The sequence below is a fragment of the Tasmannia lanceolata genome, unplaced genomic scaffold (genome assembly GCF_043159265.1).
Source record: "Tasmannia lanceolata isolate RefF3 unplaced genomic scaffold, GAP_Taslan_0.1 ptg000018l, whole genome shotgun sequence".
Taxonomy (NCBI): Eukaryota; Viridiplantae; Streptophyta; class Magnoliopsida; order Canellales; family Winteraceae; genus Tasmannia; species Tasmannia lanceolata.
In genome coordinates, this window is record NW_027518695.1 from 8,004,144 (window position 1) to 8,024,652 (window position 20,509).

Below are 20,509 nucleotides of genomic sequence, written 5' to 3' on the forward strand. Positions count from 1 at the left end.
GGGAAGCATCGTAGGGAGACACCCTAATTTTTTAAGTCTAAAACAAGTGAAATCAGCCTCCTCTTTCAAATACAAAAAATCACACCGAAGAACTCCAAGGGATGAGTGACTATCTATGGTTCGTTTTCTAAGACCGATCGAAAGTGAGGCACACATTCAAACAGCCATAAGTCTCTCATCTGAAGTCCAAAACAAGTGAGATCGGCCTCCATCTGCTGGTCTTGAAATTGCCTTTCAAACCAAAGAAAAACTCATAAAAAATTCAATGTGATGAGGGAATTATGGTTTGTTTTCTCAAGACAATGCTAGGGATTTTTCGTACAAAAAGGTGGGGCTCAACTTGAAATGTCCACAACTCCCTCATTTATCGATTTTTTCCTGATTTTTTATCCACTTCTCATCTTCAACCTATTCATGCCCTCTCAAGTCTCTCCTTCTCCCACCCGTGCTACCCGTCTTTTAAGGCCATGTCAAGGAATTTTTTTCATGATAAATTAGTGTCTCCGAGTGGTGAGAGAGGAATAGGGCGGGTAGGAGGAGAGACTCGAGTCGTGACGAATGAGTTAGGAGTTAGAAGTGGCTAAAAACTCAAGAAAGTTTGTTCATATTTTGAGTGGAATTTTGTACTTCCTGGTTTTTCTTGCACCACAAGTCCATTCCCGTCATCGACCCTATCTCGATCGTATGACCATATCAAGCCCTCTTAAGGGTTCGACCACGAAAATCCAAACCGTTGATTTTCATCGGCTCTTCTTGATGTGGGACCAATACCATGTGGATAGCCACATAGTGACCTACAAGATCTAGGGTTTCGATTTCACATGATGCAACATCCTCTCCTAAGCCCCAAAATTCGCTCTAAGGGCTCTTATGAATATCGTTGGACACATCACAATTCACAAATCAGAGCTATTGCTATTGGCCCCACTCTCACAAACGATTCTAGACCCTTGATCAAGTATGATGAAACAAAGTCCATTAAGATCTCTTCACACCATTTATGTTCTCAACGTCGGACTTGGACCCACTTGGTTGCACCGTGACCATCATATCAACGGTTCAGATCGCTAAGAAAATGTGCCACCTGTGCACCGAGTGGTTTCTGAGATCTCGTAGACCATCATTAGGTGAGACAAATGTGAAATCAAGACCGTTGATCTTGTAGAACATCATAAATCTCGAAAGGACATCCCATGTGTAAGATGAATGGCTACAAAAAATCAATGAATCAAGAGTCTAGGATCATAAGGTGTTTCTCAACGGGCATTTATACGAACTGATGGCCTCCGTTTGGATGAACGGTTCTGATCACGTAAAGAATGTAATCTCTCACTTTCTCTCGCGCCAGATTCACTCGAATCTATTGAAACCTCTCTTCAATTTTTCCGCATGGCTCTGCTGTCACCGAATATTTCAGGACACTCTATATTTCCCTTTTCGCCCCCTTCTTCTTCCTCCTCCTCCACAATCTGCAGCAGAGTCGATATTCGGAGCAGAGAAATGACGTCAAAGCGTTTTGCTGTGCTAAAAACTGGAAACGCAACGCCCTACACGGAGAGATCCTATGGTGGTTACGCTAAAATGCTGGAGAACCTCCTGAAGGATGAAGGAGAGCGGTGGGAGATTTTCTCCGTCATAGACGGAGATTTCTGTTTCGAACCACACATCAACTCTTTCGATGGATTCGTAATCACCGGAAGTAGCTCTGATGCTCACGCCGACTCCGATTGGATTCTCCGACTCTCCGGTATCCTTCGCCTTTTGCATCACAACAAGAAGAAAGTCCTTGGAATTTGCTTCGGCCATCAGGTAATCTATTAGAAGGTTAAGAGTTTTGATGATGTATTAGTAATTTGAAATTGGGTTTAGGAGGTTAGGGTTTTGATGATGTATCGATTGAATTTCATTGTTTTTATTCGAAAAAAATTAAGATTTTGGCTCGCGCTCTTGGTGGGAAAACGGGAAGAGCTGAGGTTGGATGGGAGCTCGGTGTTAAGTCTCTTCGTGTTGACAATAAGATGGTATCGAAACTCTATGGATTTGAGTTAACTTCTTCTCTCAATGCTATCGAGAGTCACCGCGATCAGGTACACTCTCTGCTTTCTCTCATTTTTTTTATTCTTTTGAATTTTCACTTCATTAGCTTTACAATCTTCTACTAGGCTCTGTTTATCATTTTATGTGTATTATTATTTTTTCAACTAGAGGAAAAGATCTGCTTAAAAAAGATAGTCTAAAAGCAGCTAGAGACTTTCGCAGAAAGGCATTTCACGGCTGGCTGTTGCATAAGAGAACAGCCATCTCAGATGAATAAAATGAATAAGACAAAATCTGCTGAAAAGTGAGCCTGTGTGGATTCTCTCTCATGGGACAGCCAGCCAGCCATGAAATGCCTTTCTGAAAAAGTCCCTAGTGAATCCCAAATTATAAACCATGCAATTTATGGATTGATCGAGTTTTAGTCACCAACTGTTGGATGTTTCGGATTATCATTTCCCTAGTAAAAGTTCTGATCCTGAATAGTTCATGCTATTAGTCAGTGTTTGGCAATTAATCTGAATGATACGTGCATTATTCGTTGCTGTTGAAATAGTTTTTATTACATTTATTGGCTAGAATAGTAATCAGTGACATGTATTCAGGATCCAATCGATGGATGGTTCATTTGAACCATTACATTACTCAGTACCCTGTATTATTTTATAACCTGATTCTTCTTTTTCTGTTGTATCTATTTTATATTGTTATTACTGTTATTGAGACAATTAAAGTTTTCGTTTTCCACCTAATTGAGTGTTGATTCATTTGAACAATTATGCTATTTGTTCTAGTCACAGTTCAAATGGCATAGCTAGGGCCTTCTCATTGAATTCATGGCCATCTGCATGACAGGAATTTTACTACATAGGGTAGAAATATATCATTTCATCTGAGATTGTAATATTACACAAATCAATATATCCAATCAAACGAAATAAATCTCTTGCATTGGTATGGTTTTCGCAATGTTATTTGACACTACACAGTGTGAAGCACATGAGAAAAGAAACTGGCATGAGATGAAAACCCATTAAACAAAAATTAAAGGTACCCGCACAAACCCCTATTCCTCAAAAAAAAAGAAAAAAGAAAAGAAAAGGTACCCACGCTAACCTCTGTTCAACTTCTAAATAAAACCCTACACAGCTGTCCAACCTGCTAGAAATTTCCTTAATCGATCAAATTCTACTGCCACTTCAAAAAACAGATCTAAAAAGTGAATCCCTATCAAACAATAACATTTATAACTGACTTATGAATACCTTTCAGCAAAAAATCTAAGACCGATCATTAAAAAAAATGCAGGACCATATATTGAAAATACAAGAAGCACCAATTGTCCTTCATTGTCAGTTACCTATTAAATTTACTGACCCTAATTTATAATCAATGATGGTCGTTATTTTTTGTTTGTCATATTTTCTAGGTCACAATGACCATTCTAAAGCAGGACATGCAATCCCATATCAAATCCTGTTTAAGAAAAAACAAAAATTTTAATTGGAAAGCATATACTGGTGGAAGGTCGTTGGACTTATATCTCACTTGATTCATTTTCTCTTATCTTGTCTTGCTCTTAATTATGTTTTGGAATTTGGATTGCCATTTTAACAGACAAAGACAATCTACTTGATTATGCATTTATATCTTCTACCATGTCCCTAAATCTTTTCGTTGAACAAATGTGTTCTCGATTGGTTTATATTTCTTTTAATGATCTGAATATGAATAATCATGTAAAATATATATTAGTTGCTATCTTAAAAATATCCATATGTTACCTATCTGGTGTTTGAGATGCTAGCAAATATCATTTTTAACTGTTTTTCAGGTCTCGTGTGTTCCTCCTGGTGGTGTAGTGCTAGCTTCTTCGGACAAAACAGAAATTGAGATGTTTTCACTTGGAGATCATGTTCTTGGCATACAGGGCCATCCAGAATTTTCCAAGGATGTCATACTGGACATAATAGATGGCCGCCTCTCGACGAATGTGATTAGTGTACGTCTTTACTGCTCTCTAGTTTCCTTCAGCTTTTCTTCATTTGTGTCAAACCGATACCTTTTACCAGAAATTCTACTCATATACTGATCATCCCATGTACGAAAGGTTACTTGAAGCCTTGCTCAACGCAAAGAGGGATCATGCATTGTTTAGAAGTGTTTATGATATTGATGATCCTCTTTTAATTTTTTTTTCTTTTGGAGAATGAAATTTGTGCACCAAACATATTTCCTATCATTATTTGCGAGTAAAATCACATTTGTTGGGCTGGGGACGAACGGGAATTGAGCCTTAAATTTTCTTAGGAAGGTCCATACATACATTTCCATGTTGAAGCATCCCAAGTTTCTTGATAGCTTTCCTTCTCAAAAAAAAGTTTCTTGATAGCTTCGATACTGGGAGGCATTTGTGTGCATGTTGAAGTTCGGGATTTTCATATTGTTTTCAGTAGGGTGCAAGACAAAGTGGAGTTAAATCTATCCTAGTTCCGTGCTTGTCCGAACTAGGTTTATTTGATACAGTGGCTTTCATAAATTATTATATTTTTAACTCCACTTAATGTGATGCATCAATGTTTCAAGTGCTGCTACACAACTGCATTTGCTTTGGACTATCCTTAACGGAAACCCATTCCAGTGAATGGAAGAAAGTAAAGAAAAAAAGGAGAAAATATGCATGGTTTTGATGATTCTGTTGGAAAACAATATGAGAGGGACTCGATGTATAGTTATCTCTTCTTGATTATATCTTTATTTTGTATACTGTTAACTATTATATCTTTATTTTGAATAGTTATCTCTTCTTGATCTTCCTTTTCTTATTCGTGATAGAAACAAATAGGCTAGTTTTTCTAATGAGAATACGTGCAAGTCTTGTTCCATGCAACAGAGTAAAAAACAGCAATGCAAATAGACATTTCTAGAGTAGTGTACATCTTTCCAGTCTGAACTGGTTGTTTCTTGTGACTGTCTTTTTCTGCTTTCAGCATGTCTTCCATTCACTTAAAGTTTATGCCTTAATTTAATCTGATATACCTTTGTTGAACCGTATTATGTGTAGGCTGAGACTGCAAATGAGGCAATCAAAAGCCTTGAGCGGAGACAGGTGGATCAAGAGTCGCTTAAAGCACTGTGTAAGACATTCCTGAAAAAATAAATATGAAAGTTGTATCTGATCCATGCCTCTAGCCGAGTAAGTTGCTCTGTGGATCCAGTTTTCATCACATTATTATAGTGCCCTATGAATGAACACCTTGAATAAGTTGGAAATTGTCTGAGTTATCAAACAGGTTAATCATAATCAGGATGACGATGTGTTGTGAATATAAAATTTAAATGTAGAAGCTACCCCCTAGAGTCGCATATTTCAACATCTTGAATCCATTTGGGTGAAAGTTTTCCTTCCAGCAAGGTTGACAGAATCTAGGCTACTTTCCTGTAGAAGCAAAATCCATTTTCAGACGTTGATAGAAAACTATTGTCACAAGGACAAATCCTTTTTCAGAAAAATACCCACCTCATCTCTATTTATGTTCTGTTGTTTCTTATTGATTAGGAAGTGCTGTGGCTTGGACAACACACTCATGTTTATATTTCATAATTCATACACTGTATACTGCAATTATTTGCTTGATTTCCCAGAAATATGTGCCCTTTGGAAGTTTGCCATATCTATCAAATATTACCTCCTAACCCTCCAATCATCTTTTTAAATTAAGGGTGGCATGCTTACCCTAGACCATGCCATTTTTTCCTGTTTGAGTGTCTTTTTTAACATTTTTACATACAGAAGAAACTGACATGGTTGGACGTGCCAAACTTTAAGGGTGGAAATTCCATCCCTCTTAAAATTTACTCCCTAAATTAATTAATGAAGCATTCAAACTAAAGTTCCTGACTAAAGTTCTGAACTGGGTAGACTCCCGAAATGGACAATATGTTTTCATTAACTCTAGCCTTATAAAACAATATTGACCTTTTTCTCAGAAATGGAAACAGCAGCTGACCAGGGTCGAGGTATAGGTTGAAGTGTTTTCCAAAACAGAGAATGTCAGTTGGTTCTGGAAATCTTAGTGACATAAGATTCGGACTTCGAGTTTTTAGCTTTCTTTGACTTCATGGGCTACTGGACCTGTTTTTTTTATCAGTTTCGGTCTATAGTCTGTCCATCTACCAGGCCCACAATGGATGGACCACATGGCAAAAATTCACATGTTAACTTATTTACTGGGAAGTGATATATTCACCTCCTTTTCTTCCCAGGGCCAGCCCCGTCTAGTGTACTTATGGCTTTTCCAAACTTGCATACTTTTCTATTGGTTGATTATATATGAAAAAAGTGGCTTGAACCACCATAGGTCAAGTTTTATTTACATGGACTTTTAATTTATAATGAATTAATGATACCAATAAAATTTGTTTGGGATTTGCTAACGGCCATCGCACAAGGCATTTTGCCGATGGTTTGTTGCATATGCGAGCAGCCACCTTGTCAATGAAGACAAAATCTACTGAAAAGAAAGTGAGCCTACGCGGCTGCCCTCACATGCAACAGACCATCCGCGAAATGCCTTTTGGAATGGGTATCCCAATTTATTATCTCTCTAAATTGTGGAAACAAAAAGTTTTATAAGAAAAAAATTTCCTCAATAAATGTTCTTCATGTAATCCAAACAGGGCCTAACTGTTCTATCGAAAGATGCACAGAATTGTTTATATTTATTTAATTTTTGGAGAGTATTGACTGACAAGATCTCTCACAGATCAACCAGTGATGGACGGTTGATATCACGTTTAAACATCGCCATATGTTGCTTCAACAATCATATAAAGGTCATATTTTTCAGAATCTATGTGAGAAAAGGGATTGTAGTAGCATTTGATTATTGAGGTGGGGCTATATTACAGTCTTAGAACAAACAGAAGGTGCACTGCATTTGGTTGCTCACCTGTCTTACAAATTTAAAACGGGAAATGATCTTTACAAAAGAAAAAAGTAGTGCAAATGGGTACAAATATGAAATATCATTCCCCAATTCCCATCTAAAATGTATAAAAAAAACAAGAAAATCAGTTTTACAGAGAAAGGATGATTAAATCAAATTAATGGCAGAAAAGGAAAAAGTAAACACGGTCAGCTCTTAACAAAATAACAGAAACTAATTAATTAACACTAAATAATTCAAAGACCCAGATGGGTACTGTAACCGACTCCGGCCGGAGCCTCTCTCTGTAAGGGAGACAGTACCGGAGTCACGACAGGGCTCCGGTAAGGCGAAAGCAGAGACGGCGACAATACCGGAGTCTCAAACGGAGTAGAAAGTAAGGGAGATTGAAGAAAGGTAATGGAAGGAGAAGACAAGGCCAAAGATTCTTCCTCTTCTGTCATTTGCTCTATCATATCTTCCTTAGTTTCTTCCTTAATGCTCAACAAAAACCCACCACTGTTTTTGTTCTGATAATCGAGTAGCTCTTTATTGAGATCATCGGAGCCGGAGCCGGAGTCAGAAATATTGAGAGAGTAGCCGCCGAAGGAGCCGACGAGCGCGGCTTCTCTGGCGAAATCTTCTTCTTCTTGGATTATGGATTGGGGTGCAGCTTTTCTGAGGTTAATGGAGGGAGAATGGGAAGAGGAATAGTAGCAGAAGAAGAGGTCTAAGAGCAAGATAATCCCAAATGCTATGAAGGCAACTCCTAGTCCGATTCCCACGCTTTTCAAAACCCCACCCATTTTCTGATTTTCTTCCTTTTTGAAGGAACAAAACAGAACAGAAGAGTATATGAAATTCGTTAATTGGGGGTGCGGTTTGGGAGTGGGATTTGCTTCTTCTTTCTTAAATTGTGTTGATTTTTTTTTAGGTTTTAGATGGTAATAATAGTAATATATGAATCTTAAAATAAGGAATAAAAAGTTGAAAAACGCACACACCCACCGCTAATCATTACTGTAACTGTTATTAATTTATGTTTACGCGTTTCTTCTGCTTTCCTCTCTCTCTTCCCCCCCCCCCCCCCCTGTTTTGGAATTTGGAGCGTTATTCTCTCTCTCTCTCTCTCTCTCTTCGGAACTAGGCTTTATTACTTCGTTAGTCTTTCTCTTGGAGCCGTTGCTCCTCTCTCTGCAGTATGTTTCCTCCTCTTTTTAGATTTTGAGAAGGGCTAGCGTCCATCACAAAAGAGGCATTTTGAGCCCGGAGTCAACTTGGGGGGGGAGGGGGGGAGCAAAAAATGGTTGTTATAGCATGTTGGGGCCCACCATTTTGCACTTCATGTATTGATAGGTGGCCCCACCATCTTTCCCTTAACCATGCATAGGGTGGAGCCCACAATTTACACCTCATATTTCGATGCAGCGGGCTCACTATTTACACCTCATGTTCTGCACCGCGTAAATCATCTCCAAAGGATGATCTTGACACTCCAATCTAACATGCAATCTCATTATAGATTGGAGGGTTAGGATCATCCTGTGGATATGATTTACATAGTGCAACCTATTTATGCCGTAGCCCAACAAATGAACAGTTTGGATCATCCAATGAAGTGGGCCGTATTTTTTATTTTATTTTGAGAGAGAGAGAGAGAGAGATTAACTTAGGTGACATTCCCTTAGCATACTTGTTGAGAGGGATTTATTAAAAAAAATCTATAGAGTGATGCTATGGAGATAGAGTGGAACCGAGAGTGTATAACAAATCCCCATATGCCACATGGCATGGGACAATAGTTTTGCCATTTTCACCAAGAAAAAAGCCAAAAATCAAGGGAAAGATTGCTAATGTGTTATTAGGCTATTTACTGGGTTCCACTTACCAAATCGTTTTCCATTTCATTATTCAAACCAACAAAATAGGAACTTTACACGAGAAAAGGCATACAGAGGCAATACTCCCAAATAAATTGCTAGCTAAACCTACCAAGTTTTAAAAAATCCCTAATTTTAAGGGGGCAACTCTAATTTCAAGGGGGTCAAATTTAAGAAATATCGCTAAGATCACCTATAGATTTGGAGAAATCCAAGCTTTTAGGGGGGGGGGGCAAGTGCCCACCCTTCTGGATCCGTCCTTGGTCGCACGTCAAGGCATTTCGCTGCAGGTCGGGCCAGCCACCTCGTGAATGGAGACAACAACTGTTAATTTTGATGGACGAGGTGGCTGGTCTGACCTAGACAGACCAGCCGTGAAACACCTTTTGCGATGGAAGCTAACAATTCCCTTAATTTTGAATCCAAAACTGCTCACTGAGGTCGAAATTAAACCCAATTTTGTGTCCAGTAATGACTTTTGGACTCATAATAAATTCTCAAAACCCAAAAAAGGAGCGAAGGCATTTTAAGGGATTTTTGTCAAATGGAATATTAGCTAATAAATTATTAAAAAATTACTATTATAAAAAACGGATTTGCTAGCGTCCATCGCAGAGGGAATTTCACGGATGGCATGTTGCACGTGAGAGCAGCCACACAAGCTCACTTTTCAGCAGATTTTGTCTTCATCATGAGGTGGCTGCTCTCACGTGCAACAGGCCATCCGCAAAATGCCTTCTACGATGGACGCTAGCAAATCCCTTATGTCTTCGTTTGTTACTCATATTGTGTACATCATATGTCAAGAACACGCTGAACTAGGTCCAAAGAAATTTATTTTCAGATGGACTTCTATTTATATTCAACAAGTACATAAGAAATTTAATAAACCAACCTCTGGACATAAGAACAAAAGATACCCTATATACCAATGAAACTATGATCTAATAAACCAACTTCTGAACATAAGAACAAAAGATAGCCTAATACAAATGAAACTATGATATGTAAGCAGATAGCCATCAAATATCTTTGCCTCTGGCTGCTTGCTTACATGCCTCAACAAGCTTCTTTTACTCCAAGCCAGGCTTCTACTCCACCGCCTAATCATATAGTTCGGTGGAGAGAACTAATAATAAATTAAATTTTGAGGCGGCTTTGCCCAACTCAATTATAAGGAAATAAGAAGAAAGGTGTATTTGAGAACCTCAATGAGCATCCATGCAAACTCTCAAAAAGCTCTCAAAGATATACACTATAATTTATTAGCTGAGGAAACCCAACATGGTGAAACAGATATATGCGGGATTTAACGAGAACTTTTGAGTCCTGGAAAAATTGCCTCGCCATGATTTGCTTGTGTCTTAGGTAGAAAACAGTGCTCAAGTTCATTTGTATGATCTGCAACTCCAAGTTTCACAATAATTATAGCAGTACATCCTCTGCCCAGACCATCACTTTCAATCCATATCCGCCCCTCCATAAGATTTACGAACCTGATAGCATCATACTTAAATGTGAGAATGACATACTATAAATAATAGTTTTCTACAAATCCATTGAGCAAATAAGTTTGTTGCAATTTACATAAAAAGGGGGTATAAGAAAGATGAATAAGAAGCTAACCTAATGGCTTTGTCTACAAGACTGAAGTCAAACAAGCACAAAGAAAGGAAATCAACTACTTTTACCTCTTGCAAATAGCAAGACTAAGTCCAGAACTTCTACTTTCCTCTGAATGACTTTGAGCAAATTTGGTGAATAGCTTTGGGAAATCTTCTGGACTGAGTCCTAAACCTCCATCTTGCACCTGCGGTGACAAATATTAGCATTTTTCTAGAATAAAGATTAAAGCATTTCGAATTGCAAGCTCTTCAGATCTGTTTAACCAGTAAGATAAGTACTGCATATCTAATTGAGGAAATGGTATTGAGGAAATGGTAAATCTTAGATTGTTAATCACTCAATGACCAAGCATCCTCATATGGAAATATCACTAGAATCATTTCCAAAAACGAACCTGCACTCGCAAGTAAAACTGCTCATCACTTAAAACAGGATAGAAGTCAGGAGCCCGTCTTAAAGACTCTAATTTTGCAATAGAAGCTGTAATTGAAATGCTGCCCTCCTTTGAGAATTTTACAGCATTACCAGCAACATTTAAAATGGTTTGCATAAGACATTTTTCATCACCAATAGCATTCACAGGCAAATCTGGAGCCAAACATAATGACACCAACAACTTTTTGACAGATGCTATGGGCTTTATCAAATTAACAACCTGCAATCAAGAAAAAGAGTTTTACATTAGCAAGAAAACTTAACGAGCACTTGGAACCATCCACATCCTAAAGAACCAAGACGCCTAAAATCCCTTCATCCATTTGATAAGAGAAAAAAAGTACCTCACTGAAAACTGCATGAAGGTTAAAAGTTCTAAGGTCAAGTTCAAGGCTTCCATCTTCAAGCCTTGAAAGAGCTAAAATGTCATTAATCAGTGTAAATAAAAAGTTACTGCTCTTTAGGATAGTTTCCGTCATCAGGCGATGCTCAGGAGTCAAGTGAGTTTCCTGCAATATAGAGGAGAGTGCAACAATTCCATGTGTAGGAGTCCGCATTTCACGGTTCATAACTGTAAAAAATTCGTTATGAGCATGAATGGCGATTTCTTCTTCTCTTCTAGCAAGATCCAGTGCAGCATTTTGCTGCATAAGCAGATGCCTTGTCCTCATGGATTCTTCCAAGATTGCAGCATGTGAAAGAGCGACAGCAACCTGACCCAGAAAATAAAGGAACGAAGAATAAGCATTTCTCTGAAGCAGCTGAATGTTGAATGAATGGCTAGATTAGTTATATAAGAACTAAGATAGAGATGGTGCACAACTATGAAATCAACTACATTAATAATCTTGGTTAACAAGCTTCACATAATCTTGACTTCTAAAAGTTGCATGTGTTGCTTATAACTAAACACGAAGCAAACTTATTTATAGCTAAAGAAAGCATTAAAGAAACTAGTTCTGTTGAGTACTATCCAGAAGGTTCCTTAATAAAGGAGTTGATGACTAAGGTACAATTGCTCTAGGCCCATCTGTTCCCATCCAGAAGTGGGAAGCCCCACCAGCAAGGGTTCCACATTGAGCTTTGATGGAAACTCGTTAGGTGGCGTGAAACCACTTAGTCTTGGAGAGTAATTTAGTATACTGAAGATGGGTGGCGGTTGGGCCAGGCCAAGATTTAACAAGAAAATAAAAATGCAATCAACTCAGACTTGATGCAGAAAAAACTTTCAAGCAATGTGTTGAAATCTAAACAAGAAGCGAAATTCCAGTATAGTTATCAGTCAATTGGCAAATAATCAATTTTATTCTTACTATTGATACATTAATCTGAAAGGCATGACAAGTTCTTAGAAAACTTACTGAATCACATTACCTAACTGTAAACTTGCAGCGTGACATCACAAGAGCCAAGAAGAGTGAGAATCGCACCAAAAGAAAAACTGAACTTTCTTTTCCACCATAAAACTTCATATTTTTTAGAAATGGAAACATAAGTAACAGTCCCAAACTTTTCTGAACCCTAAGTAAATTTAAGCATAGATTCTTGTAATCTTTAAAGATATACCTACCCCAACTAGCAATTCTAAAGCAATAGACTTATCAAATCTCAAAACTTAAAAGTTCATAACCTTTTTTGTGTTAAACTGCGGACACTTTCGATAAATAGTGAGGTGTAAAGCCCGTAATTCAGGATAAATCTCAAAACTTAAATGTCCATAACCCTTTTTGGGTTAAACTCCGCACAGTTTTGATAAATAGTGAGGTGTAAAGCCCGTAGACCAACTTAAATAAGCCTAATCCAAAAACCAGTCCTAAATAAGAAACCAAAATACAAGCCAAAGCCCAATTTTTGAGCCCCAATCCTGTTCATTTGTTTCCTATAAAAGTGGCCCACCAAACCACTATTTAAAAACTCTAGAATCGATCATCAATTCACCCGAGTTGATTCCTTTTTACCTTGGCCGAGATCCCGTCCAAGTTTGTATTTTGAAACCCTGCACCAAACAAAACTACTTCTTCTCAAAGCCTCCTAAAAATATTTATTATCATAAGAATAAAATTAAGTGCCCCAAAAATCCCCTTGTCCTCAACTGGAAGTCGCAAGGTGCATTACATATCTACCATTCAAAAATAAAAGGTGCATCACACATCTCTTCAATTCTTCTTCTTCTTTTTTTCTTCACCTCTCTCTTCTGCTTCAATTTTTAAACCTTACACAACAATGGACTAGGATGCTTGGCATCATAATCCAGCTCGATTAGAAGGTAAGATTAGCTTGGAACCCAATTTAGGCCCAACTTTAACTGTAGCAAAAAATGAGGTGTTAGAACATGCATGCCCATTGGATCCTCAGCCAAGATGTGTGCTTATCCGGACAACATGTGACTACAGGTGATGTACCCTAATTCAATAAACAAGTGGTGTCAGTCAAACCCTTGAAGGTTAGATGATTATTTGAAGGCTTCAAGATCTTAGACGGTTGATGGAGGCTTTTTTTTTTTTTTTTTTTTTAAATTTATTTATGAAGAAAGATAACACATATTAAGGGGAAAAACAGGCTTCTTACTGTTGTAGTGATGCACAGGGTAACAGAGTGAAGGAAGGAAGAGGCAGTGAGAAATTTCTTGTGTAATAGGAATTCTGTTCCCATTTTGTGACATTCTTTTCAGCTGTATATCAATTAGCTTTCTTTTCTTTAACAATATCTTGCTGACTATCAAAAGAAATGATTGAGTAATCAAATATAGAAGCCCCCAGATACTTAGTCAACAAAAGCTAATTATCAATAAAATTAAAAAAAATTCATTGAGCAAACAAATAGCCGGCTTCCAAGCGATTCAACACATGTAATAATGAATATCAAACCTCTAGACCTAATATTGACATACACAGTTAGGCAAACTAAAAGATAAAAAAAAAGAAAAGAACATAAAGAGTTTATTCAAACCTCATCAGCAACCACTTCAACAAGCTCCAACTCATGAAAGCGCCACTGCCTCGCACTGTTTGAGGGCAGCATCAAAACCATCATTGCATATTGTTTTGTGGAAAGATCAGGGTGGTTGTTAATTTGGAAATTCGGGATATGTGGCAGTGGGATACGCACAGCAACAACCTCTCCTGGCGTATACTTCCCAGCACGAGGACGAAGTCTTGCCACAGGAGAGTTTGGCGAAATTTTGATCGCTCGGTTGCTCATAAGAACTCGATTGATGACAGGGAGTTGAATGGGTACAGTAAATCCAACTGGGTTTTTACGGTAGAGAGTGTAGGAAAGTTGAAGCTCCAACCCAGTATCTGTCGGCGTCCACAGTGCACACTCCTCCAAATCCAAGGCCCTACCCAACCCCACCTGTGTTGTCATCAGTATCCTTTGTCTATCGAGAGTGCTTCTAATTTCACGGGTCAGCCTACTAATACGCTGGCCTGTTTCTTCATGTGTACGCATAATGCCCATCTCTTGATCAAGCTCTACAGCCTTATTTTTCAGAAACAACTCCCTAGTTTTCAAACCCAGTAAATCAGGAATAATGTAAACAAGCATAAGGGCTGTCACACATGACACAATTGCTGTCAATGCCTTCGCCGTGGCCAAAACAATCACCAAAGTTCTTGAATGGATTCTGAAAGTCCACACGTTAATCAAGTGGGTTAATCCACAGAGAATAATGAAAGCCCCAAATTGTGTGAAGACCCATTTATATGGGATAACTGCGGATTTCTTTATGAAGTATAGCAGCTCAATCGGGATAGAGAAATAAGCAAATGCGATGAGGACTTCCGACGCCAATTGGTACTTCATCAGCGGTTCATTGGCCGACCATTGTGGCTGAATGCAGTTGCAAGACTTCATTTCAAACAATTATAACCTGCCAGTCAAAAAACTATTACAATCCAAGAAATCAATATACTAATCTGCAAATGATTCACAGTTCATAATCATTCAAAGGCAAGTATGCCATGATCAAAAGCCTCCATACAAGCCAAGAAATAAATATACTACAGTAATCTGCAAATGATTCGCAATCATTCAAAGCAAGTATTCCATGATCAATGATAGAAAACCGTATCTACGCATCGAATTACACAAAGTTCTTAAATATTAAAAAAAAGTACCAAATCACAGAGAAATTTAAGCCAGTCATGTGAATGTGATTACCAAGTTGGGGCCCATACAATTATTATTATTATTATTTTTTGTGTTTTGGGGGGGGGGGGGGGAGATAAAATTAATATAAATGGGCACATACAATTAAGAAAATTGGGCACATACAATTATAAAGGAAAAAGGAAAAAAGGGATTGGCTAGCGTCCATCACAGAAGGCATTTCGCGGATGGCCTGTTGCATGTGGGAGCGGCCACCTCATGAATGAAGACAAAATCTGTTGAGCCACAGAGGCTCACTTTTCAACAGATTTTGTCTTCATTCATGAGGTGGCCGCTCCCACATGCAACAGGCCATCCACGAAATGCCTTCTGTGATGGACACTAGCAAATCCCAAGAAAAAATATGGTTGAGAGCAGACCCTCTAAAAGAAGACACATTTTTAATTGCTTTGGATAATTCTTACGATTGATAAGATGATAGAATGAAATGGAGCATCACATCTTATTGTAATGGGGTTACCCCCAAAGTCTTTCTCTGTCTGAATTCATTTCAATATGTATCTAGAAGTACATTATAAAGAGGTGGAGAACTGGAAAGAGAGTAGAGAAGGAACGAACCTCTTGAGGTGGGAGAAATCCAATAGATAGGTTGCTGCTACAGCTTGAGCGAGGAATAGAGGTGAACTTGTTATTATTCTTCCTCGGAGCAGAGAACCCAATGCTTGTTCGAAGATTTCGGGAAATATCTGTAAAATGACACGAAAAGATGACTAGGCAACCGAGAAATATTGTGTCCAGACCCAATGTATGCTTCATCTCTGAAAAGGTTTTAAGATTCTTGCATGTAAGTGAGATACTCACTGCTCAAATATAGAATATATTGGGGGATTTTTGTCAGCTAAATATAACAAAGAGTTGTTATTGCTCAAACGATCAAACACGGTCGATTTAAAAAAAAAAAAAAAAAAACACTACCTGTCCTGTTAGAATATGTGGGATCCAACGGTTGGATTGGGTTAAGATCTCACTGTTGGATCAAGTTGGTTAAATAAAGCAACTAGATAAATTAGGCACCGGGTAGAAGTGGCAATCAAGAGAGATTAAAAAGTAGATTTGGTTAGGATTCTTTCCCTCCAAAACTATCTTGATTTGATTCTATGTTTATCATGTAAGTGCTCAATATAAGCACACAATGATCCTCTTGTAATAGCATTCAAGAGTTAGTGACATCCTAAATTTTTCATGGTATGTCGAGATACCTTCCTCGGAATGGATGGTGGGACGTCTTCCTTTGATCTTGAAGAACAAGGTCCAAATATTACAGAGTTTATATACAGCATCCGTGCAACAAAGATGAATGGCCACGGATGCATGTCATTGAAGCGATGATATGGGCGCAACATCGGATCTGACCTCAACATGCTAGATATTGAAGGTGGTCTTTCTTTAGGGATCAAGCAAGAGGGCTACCAAAACAAAGAGGATGGAGACGGCACGGTGAGTGCAGCAACAGCAGCCGCGCAAGTTGAAACTAACTACGGAGTCATCAAAGAAGATAGTACAGAAAAGGAAAAAGTAGACGCAAAGCCGGGCGGACAGCTAGATAGGTCGCCCACCGGAAAACATATCGGACGCTTTGATACCATGAAAAAATTAGGATTTCACTGATTCTTGAATGCTATCGCAAGAGGATCTTTGTGTGCTCGTATAAAGCACTTACATGATAAACATAGAATCAAATCAAGATAGTTATGGACGGAAAGAATCCTAATCAAATCTAGCTATTTTCTAATCTCTCTTGCTTGCCTCTTCTACCCATTGTCTAATTTATCTAGTTGCTTCATTTAGCCAACTTACCCAATCTACCTCCAAGATGATCCAACGATGAGATCTTAACCAAATCCCACATATTCTAACGTGTCCTTCTAAACCTACATCTCCGATCTCGTCTCGTCTCCCATTGTCATAGACTCCATTGACTGTCATTAACACGAGGTAAATCTCTCTCTCTCTCTCTCTCTCTCTCTCTCTCTCTCTCTTCAACAACAACGACATAGAAGGGGAGAAGCGCAATATGAAGTTATGAAGCTCACTTTCCCTGACTTTTCCCGAATTTAACCCGAGTTACCCCGACTCGTACTGAGTTAACGGGATTCCTACCCAAGTTAGGTCCATTCGTACACGACTTACCCTGACTCGTACGTGGGTTACCTCGACTCCTCGAGTTACTTCGACAACCTCTCCACCCTGACTCCCGCCTGATTTGCCCTAACTCTACCCGGGTTAACCTGACTCCTATCCAGTAACTCCAACTCCTATTCGAGTTAATCCAAACTCGTCCAATGTGTTAACTGCCCTGCGCCTACCTTGCTCGGGGTGAGGACTCCCCGATTTAAGCGGGGACGGGGATTTAAAAAAATCCGATGGGATGTCTATGGCCCCGCCCCACCCCATCTTCCCCATCTATAAAATTGCATAAACATCCATATACACCTTTTTATTACAAAAATGCCTTTTATATTTTAGTCTATAACTTTAAATTCTTATTTAATAATTGTTTGATTAGATTAAAGTATAAATTGTTATTATGGAAGGGCGGAGATGGAGCGCTAATTTTTCCCCATAGTGAGTAGGGCAAGGGCGAGGATTAGATTTTCCCCGCGGGGTGCAGGGGCGGGGATTCCCCACAATCCCCGAAGCGGGGATAGGGTGGCAGTGGGGAATTTCCTTTAAGGCGGGGACGGGGATGGGGACGTGGAATGCAACATCCGGCCCTGGCCGCGCACCGTTGCCACCACTAGTGGAGATGAGGGTTAAATTCCTAAAAATCAAGAAACAAAATCCCGAAAACTAGTGTATCCGGTGATGAATTGCTGCTAAAAATTCAGAAAAGGCCGATACGGTTTTGAGTAGAGTTTTTATTTCCGTAAAAGGAATGTCTATAGATCGGAGGGTTAGGATCGTCCTATGGAGATGATTTACAAGGTGCATCCTATTTACGCCGTGGCCTAACAAATGAATGGTTTGGATCATCTTATGAAGTGGGCCCACAATACTTTTTGAAAAATGCTGAACATCATGCAAACACAACACAAAATCTCGATAATATGAGGAGTAAATTGTGGGCTCCACCATATTCATCAGTTGGAGGAGGATGGTGTGCCCCACCGATCAAAACATTAAGTGTAAAATGGCAGTCCCCAACATGCTATGCATGTGGTGTAAAATGGTTGGCCACACCCCATCAAATGTAAGGTTTAATGCACAACTTCTTTATTTATTACAAATAATATAAATTTATTGTGCTCCTTACTTGTGGTTTTTTTCCAAAGTTGATATATCCGCCCCTTTAGATTACTTGGGACACCCGGCAGCAGTGTATCAATGACTGCAGAGGGCCTGATGTACTTCTTGTCAGAAGGATTCAATGGGGCCGATTGCCACAATACACTGCTGTAGGGTGTCCCAAGTAATTAAAAGGGGCGGATATATCACTTCCCTTTTTTTGCATAACTTCTCCATTTATTTGTGTTCCCTTGATGCCAAATTAACCTATATTAACAACATCTTCACATGATAAAGATCAACTACCTAGAGCATATCAATGGCTAAGATAATCTCCAATTTCTTATCGTGAATCCCGCCATAGTGGGCTGGCATGAAAAATCTATTAATGGATTTTTAATTAAAAAATTAAATTGAAATTTGAGCCATCTTTTGATTTTTTTTTATCTTTAGAATAATAAAATAAAATTAAAATTTGAGGCATCTTTTGATTTTTTATCTTTCTAATAATTTATTGATTATTAAATAACAACCATTCTCTACCCCCCTAGATCAAATTCCTTGCCCCGCCTTTGATTACCGGTTAAGAGAAGTTGCTAAAAATGAGGAAAAGCTTGATCCGGTTTTGAGTTGAGTTTTTTTATTTCAGGATTTTTAGTAATTTCTCATCACCAGAGACACTATATAGTTTCTATGATTTTGTTTCCTAATTTTTAGCGACTCCACCCTCGTCGCCATTTGGAGACTCCCATCTATTATGAGAAAAATATATTCCTAGAAGGCAAACGTAATGCCAATGGCATAAGGTCAGGAGTTCAAAACTCATTTAATATTAAAAATCCACATGTAATGGCCTACCAGAGAGTGGGCCTCGTGTAACGCGTACCCCAACCTTAGAAAGAGGGGCCACACATGAGGGGGAGAGTTAAAGTATAAAAGATTAAATAATGCAACCGGCTTAAGCTTTTGGAGTAATTGGTGGTTTCACACGATGTACCTTTGCTGCCACTTGATTTACCACAACTCTAATTGATTAACTTTGACTCCTACGGGAGAACCCTGAATCCTATCCAAGTTACCTACTCGAGTTACCACGAATCCTACTTAATACACCCTGATTCCTACTTGAGCTAAATCTACTCCTACTTGAGTTAACCCAAATTCCTTCGTGATTTACCTAGCTCGTTCTCGAGTTACCTCTACTCTTAACCGGGTTACTCTGACTCTTACAGTCTTACTCCAGTTACCAGGACTCCTATCCAATTTACCCACGGTCAACCCGAGTCCTGCCGAGTTACCCCGACCCCTAAATGAATTTCATCTTCTAATAATAATTCCATCATCAATGGTTTCATTTATTAACCATTGTTTTACAATTTTAATATTTTATAAGATTGTGTTTACTGTTTGCTCTCGCAACTCTGACTTGCACTTGTAAACCTAACTATATTGGTGCAATTTGGGTTGCGCTCAACTCAAACCCGATGGGTTCAACACGATTTTGGCCCAGGTTGGGTTGGCATTTCCTTAGCCCAAGTTGGGAAAAAGCCAACCCGATTTAATTTTGGGTTGAGTTAGGGTTGAGTCCATGGGCAACCCGAATCCGAAGTTTGTCCTCTAATTTTTTTGTGATTTCTTACGGTTACATTTGTTACTGTATTTTTTCTATTTTCCCCTTGGCTAACCTAAAGCCAACCCGACCCGATATGGGAAAAATAGCTTTGATGGGTTAGGTTAGGGTTGATAGATTTAGAGGTGGGTTGGGTTAGGCTTGACCATCCTTAACCAGAGGCTCAGGTTAGGGTTGAGGGAATGCTATCTTGGCCTCTTGGGTTGAGCGTAGGGTTGGCCTCAGCGAGACCCGAGTTCCACCCTACCTAACAAAAAGCATATTCGGCTAACGACAAGCATATTCGGCTGGCTGTTTAGGTTTCCCTATCATTGCTTCTGGCTACAGAAACGATGGTTATCCTAAACTTAAGTTTTGGGAATTGCTAGGGACCACCACAAAGACATTTCGAGGCTGGCTGTTGCATGTGAGAACAGCCATCCAAATGAATCAAATGAATAAGACAAAATCTGCTGAAAAGTGGGACCATCTGGCTGCTCTCACTGGCAATAACCAGGCACGAAATGCCTTCTGGCGTGGTCTCTAGCAAATCTCTTAAGTTTAATATAAAACAAAGAACCAACCGGCTAATATAGGTC

At 38.9% G+C, this 20,509-nt stretch overlaps 2 protein-coding genes across 2 annotated transcripts; one reads left to right on the forward strand and one right to left on the reverse strand.

Moving 5' to 3' along the window:
- Nucleotides 1-1,340: 1,340 nt before the first annotated feature.
- LOC143851262 (gamma-glutamyl peptidase 3-like) lies at nucleotides 1,341-5,576 on the forward strand. The gene is made up of 4 exons (XM_077360616.1): nucleotides 1,341-1,809; nucleotides 1,932-2,087; nucleotides 3,872-4,039; nucleotides 5,102-5,576. Exons 1-4 carry the CDS (start codon nucleotides 1,390-1,392, stop codon nucleotides 5,195-5,197), a joined length of 840 nt encoding a protein of 279 aa, XP_077216731.1. The 5' UTR covers nucleotides 1,341-1,389; the 3' UTR covers nucleotides 5,198-5,576.
- Nucleotides 5,577-9,747: 4,171 nt separating this feature from the next.
- Nucleotides 9,748-14,958, reverse strand: LOC143851260 (ethylene receptor-like). The gene is made up of 5 exons (XM_077360615.1): nucleotides 13,856-14,958; nucleotides 11,251-11,619; nucleotides 10,866-11,126; nucleotides 10,537-10,655; nucleotides 9,748-10,341 (listed from the first exon to the last, which is right to left on the reverse strand). The coding sequence occupies exons 1-5, from the start codon at nucleotides 14,759-14,761 to the stop codon at nucleotides 10,155-10,157; spliced, it is 1,842 nt and encodes a 613-aa protein (XP_077216730.1). The 5' UTR covers nucleotides 14,762-14,958; the 3' UTR covers nucleotides 9,748-10,154.
- Between the last annotated feature and the right edge of the window lie 5,551 nt (nucleotides 14,959-20,509).